A 9174-nucleotide genomic window follows, 5' to 3' on the forward strand; every position below is an offset into this window, starting at 1 on the left:
GGGGGGGGGTGGGCCACGCCCGCCGCCGCCCCCCGCCGGGGCTCCGCGCCCGCGGCGCCCGCCCCGCCTCGGCCTTCTTTACGCCGAGGCTGCGCGGGATCGGGGGTCCAGGGGGGGATCTGCCACCGGCGACGCAGTTCATCCGGGGACTTTCCTCCCAGCGAAACCAATGGCACATTCCAACACCGATGCAGAACCCCGGGAGGTTCCCCCCCCTTCCTCTGATCTGGCTGTATTCTGGCACATTTGTTATTTTAAACAACTTTACTGGACAGGGCGGACCCACTATAAATGGGGTGCGATATTGCAGCCCCTATTGCAGGGGCTGCATGGGTGCGGACCACTCCGATGCCGGTGAGGTGAAGGAGAGGTTGAAAGGTCAACATACGAACGTGCCCTTGGAAGCAGGAATAAACTTGAGGAACTGTTTGGCAAGGGCGAGTTGGGCTTGCGGTTGGTTGCACATTTCATTGAACAACAACGGCAAATTTCCCTGCCAGGGGACAATTCATCGCCTGATTAAGCTGGGTGTAGCTCACATGTGGCCTGAGTAGGACAAAGGGTATTTTCTGGGCAGGGCAGCCTCGCCCAGATCGTTCTCCGGAAAATGAATTGTTTGGGAATTATCTGGATGGTTCAGGCAAAACAATCCCTTCTCCCCAAATCATTCAGCTACTTTTTATACAGGAAAAGCTTAAAGCAAACTAAAAGTTGGCTGACAAATATTCAGGAAGGTGAGACATCGCAACATCAACTTAGGTTACTCCGAAAATATTTTTCTTTGCTTCGCGCGCATTTTTCTTTTGCATCCGGTTGAAGAATTTGAAGCAATTCAAGGATGGGATTTTTGTTTTGCTTTCTAATTTTACGCACATAGAAAATTGTTTACGTGTCCTTCACTGTTAAGGACTAGACCTAATGATTTCCTGAATGTTAATGTCTTGAGAAATGTGTTAAGTAAGCGGCACAGTCTTTACTGAGGTTGCCCAGCAATGTTGAGTCATCAAAACTTGACCAATATTGGAGCTCCTGCCAGAGTGGTGCTGTGCATGTTCACTGTGGTGGAGGGATATCCTCCATTCCAGGTTCCCAGGCTGTGTTCTCATTAGGTTCATTGTTTTCCTCTGCCCTTTTCAAGTCCTCCTTTTGGATTCCATACCCAAACTCCAAAAATGAAAGTCCTGAATCATGAGAAAAATTGTAATCTTTTCTGTTGTCTTGTAGCAAAGAAACCACATGTTGCCTGTTTTATGTTTGAGTCAGGAAGTAGGTTACTGTTTTCAAATACCACAGTGATCATCAAGGTATAGTAGACATTTTATGAGTTCCTTGGCTGATGTTTTGAAGGCCTTTTCTTCAGAAAGAAGTAATCAAAGCGAAGGACGAGGTGGTCAAGGCTGAACACAAAGTTGAGCATAAGCTCACCACTCGAGTTTGAAAGAAGTATATAGAAATATATGTAAAATACTTTTAAGTAATGCAGAATTGGCTTTGTGGCTAAATGACTGTGCTGTCATTCCAGTTGTCTTTAGACATCTCCCTACTGTTCTACTGCCAAATAATCAAATTTTAATGGAGGGCTACAAATAAAATTCTTATAACTATCACTAACAAATTGGTTAGCCACTGCTGCTTTCATTTATGAAAAAAATTGTGGCAACTAATCATAACAAATATCATATATATGTTACTCAATACATGCCAGATCCTCATTTAAGTGATTTACGTATTTTCTTAATCCTTGCAAAACTCCATGATGCTGTTACCATCTTCATTGTATAGTTGGGGAACAGAGGAGCCGATGGGACCCACCCAAGTGGAAGGAACACAGCAGAGTTGAGCTCTATGACCAAGCCAGCGGAGTCCAGAGTCTGTGTTCTAGACCAAGGGCAACACATTTTGTAAAGGGTCAGATAGTAAATATAAGGCCTGTGGGCTTGCAGCAACTACTCAGTTCTGCTGTGTAGCCCACAGGTATCCATAGGCAATGAATGTGACTGGGTTCCAATTTAACTTTATTTGAAATTTGAATTTCATATAATTTTCATATGACATAAAGCATTATTCTTCATTGTATTTTTCCAACCATTTAAGAATGTAAATATTATTCTTAGCTCCCAGGTGGACAAAAATAGGAGGTGGGCCAGATGTGGCCCTTGAGTAGTAGTTTACCAACCACTGCTGGAAACCACTCCAGGATGCAGGCTTATGACTGGGAAGTTAGAAAACAATTTGCTGCCTTTAAGGTAAAGCCTATGGGTTATTTATCCTAATAATTTACTAAGTCCTAGAAAAAGACTGGGAATTACGCAGCCATGCCACAATTGAGGGCTGTGATAGCTGCACGGGTTGGGAAGAGAGCTGTATGAAGTTTATAGATAAGATGTTGTTTGGGAAAAGTCATCGGAATCATGGAAATATTTGTGATCAGCTACCCCACTCATGGTGTTTCACAGATAACAACACCAAGATTGGGAGAAAGCTAATAACTGGCCTGAGCCCTTGAAGAGCAGACCTAGCCAGATATAAATATTTCACCCTTCCCAACTAAAGCTGCAACATTATCTAAAGATGCTGCTCAGGGAAAATCCATTCTTTTGTGCTACAAGCCATCTCTATTTATGTTTTCAAGACAAAAGGCAGTGTGGATACACTTTCTTGTCCCTGGAGGAGAGTTAATGTAAAGAGTTAATGTACAATATCCTGGCAGAACTTCCTCTCTCAGATAGTGGTGAAGAAAATAGTGTAACCAAGTAACTGCAGTTATTTTGCCATGTCCTGCAGTTGAATTAATCACAGGTCATTATCAGGGAAGAAAAGAGCAATAACATGGGCCTGATTAAGGTTTAAACTTTCCTTTAGTTCTGATCTGGGTATGGCACTCATAATTTAAAGACCACTGCCTTAGGGAAGAACTCAGATTTCCAGTACAAAGGGGGACTCCACAAAAACCAGAATTTATAAAAAATTGTGTATTCTTACATGTTTAACTTCAGTCCCCTTCAAAGTACTCTTCATTTGATGCAACACACCTATTGAGATGCTTTTTCCATTGCTCAAAATAGGTTTTGAACTCATCCATTTTGATGCCTTTTAGTGCTTCTGCATTTTTTTGTTGCTGTTTGTTTCACCAATTCCACATCTGCGAAATGTTTCCTTTGAGGAAACAAAAAAGTCACTAGGGGTGAGACTGGATCAATAGGGAGGGTGGGGCATGAGGGTCATGCCATTTTTGGTCAAAACTGATGACCACTCAGTGCGGTGTGGGCAAGTGTGCTCGTAAATAATCCATCATGAAATGGGCAAAAACAGTGAAAGAATCTCTAAAACAAAATTCACTGAAACGAAACTCAGCCTTTCACAACAATGCTGGCTAGTACACTGATGCTGATGGGTTCCTAGAACTCTTACCTAGTGGGGGAAGCATGTACTATAAGGGGTCCACCCCCCAAAAGATAATTCTAGGTTCTTTTGAGTTCCCCTCATATGCATGGGGATGAGTGTTTGATAATAACATAGGTAACTAGTAAATGCCATCTCCATTTTCTTAAGTTTTTGGAGAGTGTGAAGACTAGGAACTTCATTTAGGGATAAAAAGTACTATTTTCCTCGAACTGTCTGAGTAAGAGCTCAGTTAATAATGCTATTATGTAATTATTTTCTAGGGATAGTAAAACTTCCATTATTGATGTTTTAGCATTTGTATGTAAAGTGTTTAATTGGGTCCTGGCACATTGTAGTTGATAATGAATGATCATCTACAGCTGTTCAGTAGAACTTACTGCCATGATGGAAACATTCACTATCTATACCAACCAATAACTCGTCACATGTGGCTATTAAGCACCTGAAATGAGGAACTAAAATTTTAATTTTATTAAATTTGAATTTAAATAACCATGTGGCTAGTGCTACCCCCTTTCAACTGTGTTGTCTGCCTCCTCCTAGGATCTCAGAGAAAGAAAACTCACTCACTTGCCCAGAGTAGGCATTTTAAGCAAAATAACTCAGTTGTTAAAATACAGTAAGGGCAATTGGTCTTGTCTTAATGGCAAATGCACTTATGCTTCTATTCCTAGGTCAGTAGACTGACCTGTTTTTTTTTTCCTTAACTAGAGTAAATGATAAAGGTTTACCAGGAAGCAGTTTATAGAGAATATAGACATATATATGTGTGCATGTATTTAGGGGTGTGTGTGTGTGTGTGAATATATGTGTGTGTATACATATTCACATATACATGTAGATGTAATGACTTGAATTCGTATATCTAGAGCTGTCACTAGAACTGTCTAAAATGACCTTCAAGGAATAAGATCCCCATCACTGGAGTGATCAAGAAGAGACTGTCATGTCGCTAAAGGGCAGGTTGTACTTGGGGTTGAACCTTGGATGCGATAATGCTCTGTAGACTACAAAGGATTTTTTAATCATCTCCTTTTGACTTTACCCAGCCACATCATTTAGATTATTCTTACTTTGCAGGATGAAAACACTGAGGCTCTGTGCCTTGCTCTAGGTCATCAGACTAATATTACTAGCAGCAACTCTTGAATTAAATACTCACCTTCTCATTTCAAATCTTTTCTTAACCTCACACTCTTTCTTAGGACTCTTCCCTTCTATGATGCTACAATTCTACTAGATCAGGAATGTAGGGGTATTAGAATGTTTTAGAAATCAGAATTCAATTTAAGACAGTTGTCTAAAATGATGTACATCTATGTAGCACTTTTACAATCAATTATAAGGGTTTGTTTTAACACAGAGAACTTCTTTTTGATGAACAAGATGTAAATATACATGACTAAAGGAAGTTCAAGAAACGAATGCAGGAACTGGCTTGACGTTAGCCTTTTCCTAGGTTAGATTGATTCCTTAGTCTCCACAACTTTTACCTGTGACCATCTCCATGTCTGGAACCAAGTAGCAAGAAAAATATTGAATACTAGACATATGGCCCTTCCACACCCCCATCTCAGTCCCTTCATTCCACCAGTCCTGATTTCCCCAAGTCTACACAGAACCACAGAAGAAATGAGAAGCCAGACAGGAAGAAAAAGGACATATACTGTCTCCATATCTTCAGTAAACATGGAGGAGGAAGGAAAACAATAAGAATTCCAATGACAGCTCTAGAGAAGAAAGAATGACTGTTCTTGACTTCTAGGTATCTACTCCTACATGCAGAAGATATTTCCAGAAAGCCAAAATTGCATGAAGTGTGTATATATGTCAGTTAAGTGCAAATTAGGAATTTCTAAATCAGAAGTGAGATATTGCTTACTTTATATCATTGATTTCAGGAATTTACTTACCTGTTTTCATAGCACTGGAAAGTCAGTGGCAAAGCTGAGAAAGGAACCTGGGTTAATTGATTCCCATTTCTGTATTTTGTCTGAGAAACTACAAATTGTGATATGGCTATTTTGGTAAGTAAAGGATTAGTTATGTTATATTTTTAATGCTGTATTCAAAACTAGTTTATTATATACTAAAAGGCAATGATTTGTCAGATATCTAAACTCAATATAGGAGGATCAATCTATCTCAGTCCAAAACATATGATCAGAGGAAATATAGCTATTTACCTTTAATTACATTACATGCTGTGTTAAATTTGCTAGAATTACTGTTTTATGAAGTAATCTATACTGTTTCCATTTTACTAAAATACAGGGATGGGTAGATAACTTTAAACTAGATCTTATTTAATTAGATCAAAAGAGAAAAAGGGGAAGATTTTTGCCTTGGTAACTGAGATAAATTGGGGAAGGGGTGGGCAACTGAATTACCTAGGAAGATGAAGCTACACACAGAGCTTAGTATCCTAGTAGTCTACACTAAGATTCTCAATGGGGAAATCAAAAGTCACTTCTGTATAACCTTTAAAAAATGTCAAGGTTGAGAACATGTTTTTCCGTGTTTAAGTAATTTTCTTAACTATATTAATTTCTAGATTTCATTCTTAAATTTTAGACTCTTTCACCCATCCCCCCCCAAAGAAAGCATTCAGGTAATATTTTATAAAAATATCTATAAGTATACTCAGCCTGAAAAACAATGGATTAGTAGAACTGCACAGATTAAGAATGTTCTTATTTCTGATAGAACAGTGGAGATGTATAGAACAGCCAGATATTACACACATATTTTTTACTTGCCTGCATCTTGAAATGAGGTCTTACAGGAAGAAGCTGGTGAGTCTTAGAGGAATACGTCCCTGCAATGTGGCCAAATAGAAGAATCAAGAAGTATAAGCTGTAATAGCAGACAAATCACATTTCCCTCTTGACCCTTGGAAATCAGTAACCAACTATCAACATATTTAGCAGTGTAGTTGGATTTCCCATCGTCCTCAGAGAGACCTTCAATGGAATGTGCTTATTTCATCATTAGAAAGAATGGCCTTAGCTAAGGCAACCAGTAGCCAACACAAACAGTATTTAACACATACATACATGGGCCAATATTTGGTATTCATTTGGAATTATTGCTCTTCTGAAATGTGCAGAGCTGTGTGTTATACAATGGAAGCTGTGTGGTATGTGAGATCTGGCTCATACTGGCCAGTGAGAATCAACTTTCAGGAATTTTTCCAGCTTGTTGTTTAGCACTGTCAATATTACAAGTTGAAATGTTTTAACTTACTGAAAATCCAGGAACTAAATACCCCCAATACATCACTTTTTAGTGGTTTTACTATGTGGATACTGTGTAATGGTATGCTGGTGGACATTAACTTCCAACTCTAGACTCAGTCACATCATGTTAGTAGCTTGAACTTGCCATAAGTTAGTAGCTCATTCTACCATGGAAGGAACATTTCCACCATGGAAATCAGTTTGCACTACAAATAAAAGATTTTTTTATTTGTTATTGTGTACTCTAGACTTGGAGTCACATGTTGGAGAAAACGTTAAAGTTAAAAGTGTGTTGTGTCATTGTGAATTGCACAATTGAGGAAATATTCTTCATGTTATAAATTATTTTGATTTATTAGAACCATCTACTGGCTTTATGAACTAATTACATCAAAACTACCTGTGAAACAATAGTATAATCTAAATTTAATTTTAAAATTCAAAGTTGATTTGAATGAGTTCCAGGATTTTATAGATAATAATGTAAATCAAACATATTCCAAGACCTGCATTAAGCTAAAAAAGAAACACTATTGCAGTCAGGAGTCCTGAAGATGAAACATGTTTAAGTTTAATGAAAGTACTTTTTGAAGATGAGAAACAGTTTAACAGTAAGTCACATATCAGATTAAATTTCCCAATAAATTTATTGAGAAAGTGTTAGTGGATTGGGATGCAACTCCATTTATCAAATCATGCTTAAGTTCCAATCATAGGTTGGCTGTGTAAACAAAAGTTTAACAACAAAAGCATTCTGTGAGAACCAATTGGCAATATGAAACTTAAAATAAAAAGTACTTGAATGAAAATAAAAGGATGCAAAAAGATATTATATGCCAATAGAAACCCAAAGTGGGTAGGAGTAGCTATACTTATATAAGATAAAATAGATTTTAAGTCTAAAACCATAAAAAGAGACCAAAAATGCCATTATATAATGATAAAGATATCAATTCAGTAAGAGGATGTAACAACATCCCCTTAGATATTTGTGCACGCAACACTGGAGTGCCCAGATGAAGCCATATTATGGACTCTAATAGAACAATAGTTGGGGACTTCAACACTCAGCATTAGACAGATTATCTATATGGAAAATTAACAAAGAAACATTGAATTTAAACTGTACTTTAGACTGAATGGTTCTAATAGACATGTCATCCAACAGCTATAAAATATGTATTCTTCTCATCATCACTTGGGTCATTTTCAAGAATAGATCATATGTTAGGATACAAAACAATTCTCAACACTTTTTAATTTTTTCATCAGGGTCTAGCTCTGTTGCCCAGGCTAGAGTGCAGTGGTATGGATGATGGCTCACCACAGCCTCAATCTTCTGGGCTCAGGTGATCTTTCCACCTCAGTCTTCCAAGTAGCTGGGACTAAAGATGTGCCCCACCATGCCCTGGCTCATTTTTAAAAATTTTTTATAAAGACAACTTCTTACTATGTTCCCTAGGCTTATCTTGAACTCCTGGCTCAAGCAATCCTCCTGCCTCAGCCTCCCAAAGTGTTGGGATTACAGGCATGAGCCACTGCACCTGGCTCTCAACAGATTTTTAAAAAAAAAAATCATAGCAAGCATTTTCTCAGACTACAGTGGAATAAACCTAGAAATCAATAACAAGAGGAACTTGGGAAACTGTACAAATACATGAAAATTAAACAGCATGTTCCTGAATGATCATTGAGTCATGAAGAAATTAAGGAGGAAATAAAAAAGTTTGTTGAAACAAATGAAAACTGAAACACAACATACCAAAACCAATGAACACAGTACAAGTAGTTTTGTTGTTGTTGTGTTTTTTAAGTGAGAAAACAGGATTTATTGAGAGGACAGAGAAGCTCCCACAGTAGGAGGGGACCCAAAGGAGTTCCCCTTTTTAGGCTGAAAACCTGGTGTTTATGTAGCTCTAAGACCGAGCCAATTGGCTAGCACTAGCTGTGAGCTGTTGCTGTTCTGATTGGTTAGTATTAAGGACCAATTGGCAGCAGGTAGGGGCCTAATGGTGAGCTGATTGGTTGCTTTTCGATTCCAGCAGTGAGTACTTAAGCTCTAGTTTGAGAGGCTCACAGGGAGCTTGTTTACCAAAGCTGAGCCTGAAATGTCTGCCAGGAGTTTACTACATTGTTACCAGAGCACTCACCTGTCTATCTCCCTAGCCTTTCTCTAGCTATCTCTGTCTCTGGAGTAGGAGGCCTAACTGTTGTTAGTGGGTAGGAATCAATGACTGGTCTGGCTACTTCCTGCCGATCATGTGTGTCATATGGGGATGGCAGTTAGGAATCCTCCAGAGGGCGATCTAAAGGTTCTCAGTTGAAAGAAGCTTCCATACAGGGTTCCATCTGCATCTCCATTTGGAGTTTGATGACCTCTAGGTGAGAAAAAACAAACTTTGCAATAATGTTAACTATATACATGGGCCAAACACAACCAATACAACCAAAGGAGGTATTGAGGGAAAAAAACCCGTGTCCATATACTATAAATCCCTAGAGAGGTTGAAAAGATTGTAACCAACTAGGT

General features: G+C 38.7%; 1 protein-coding gene across 1 annotated transcript in view; it reads right to left on the bottom strand.

Annotated features, from left to right (window-relative positions):
• Positions 1 to 6245, bottom strand: part of SRI (sorcin) — a 19787-nt gene extending 13542 nt beyond the window's left edge. The window contains exon 1 of the mRNA XM_008066203.2: positions 6165 to 6245. Within this exon, the coding sequence (XP_008064394.2) occupies positions 6165 to 6170 (6 nt within the window). The 5' untranslated portion in view covers positions 6171 to 6245. The remainder of the gene's footprint in view (positions 1 to 6164) is intronic.
• Between the last annotated feature and the right edge of the window lie 2929 nt (positions 6246 to 9174).

Source organism: Carlito syrichta, unplaced genomic scaffold (assembly GCF_000164805.1).
Source record: "Carlito syrichta isolate Samal-C Ts95f unplaced genomic scaffold, Tarsius_syrichta-2.0.1 Scaffold308855, whole genome shotgun sequence".
NCBI lineage: Eukaryota > Metazoa > Chordata > Mammalia > Primates > Tarsiidae > Carlito > Carlito syrichta.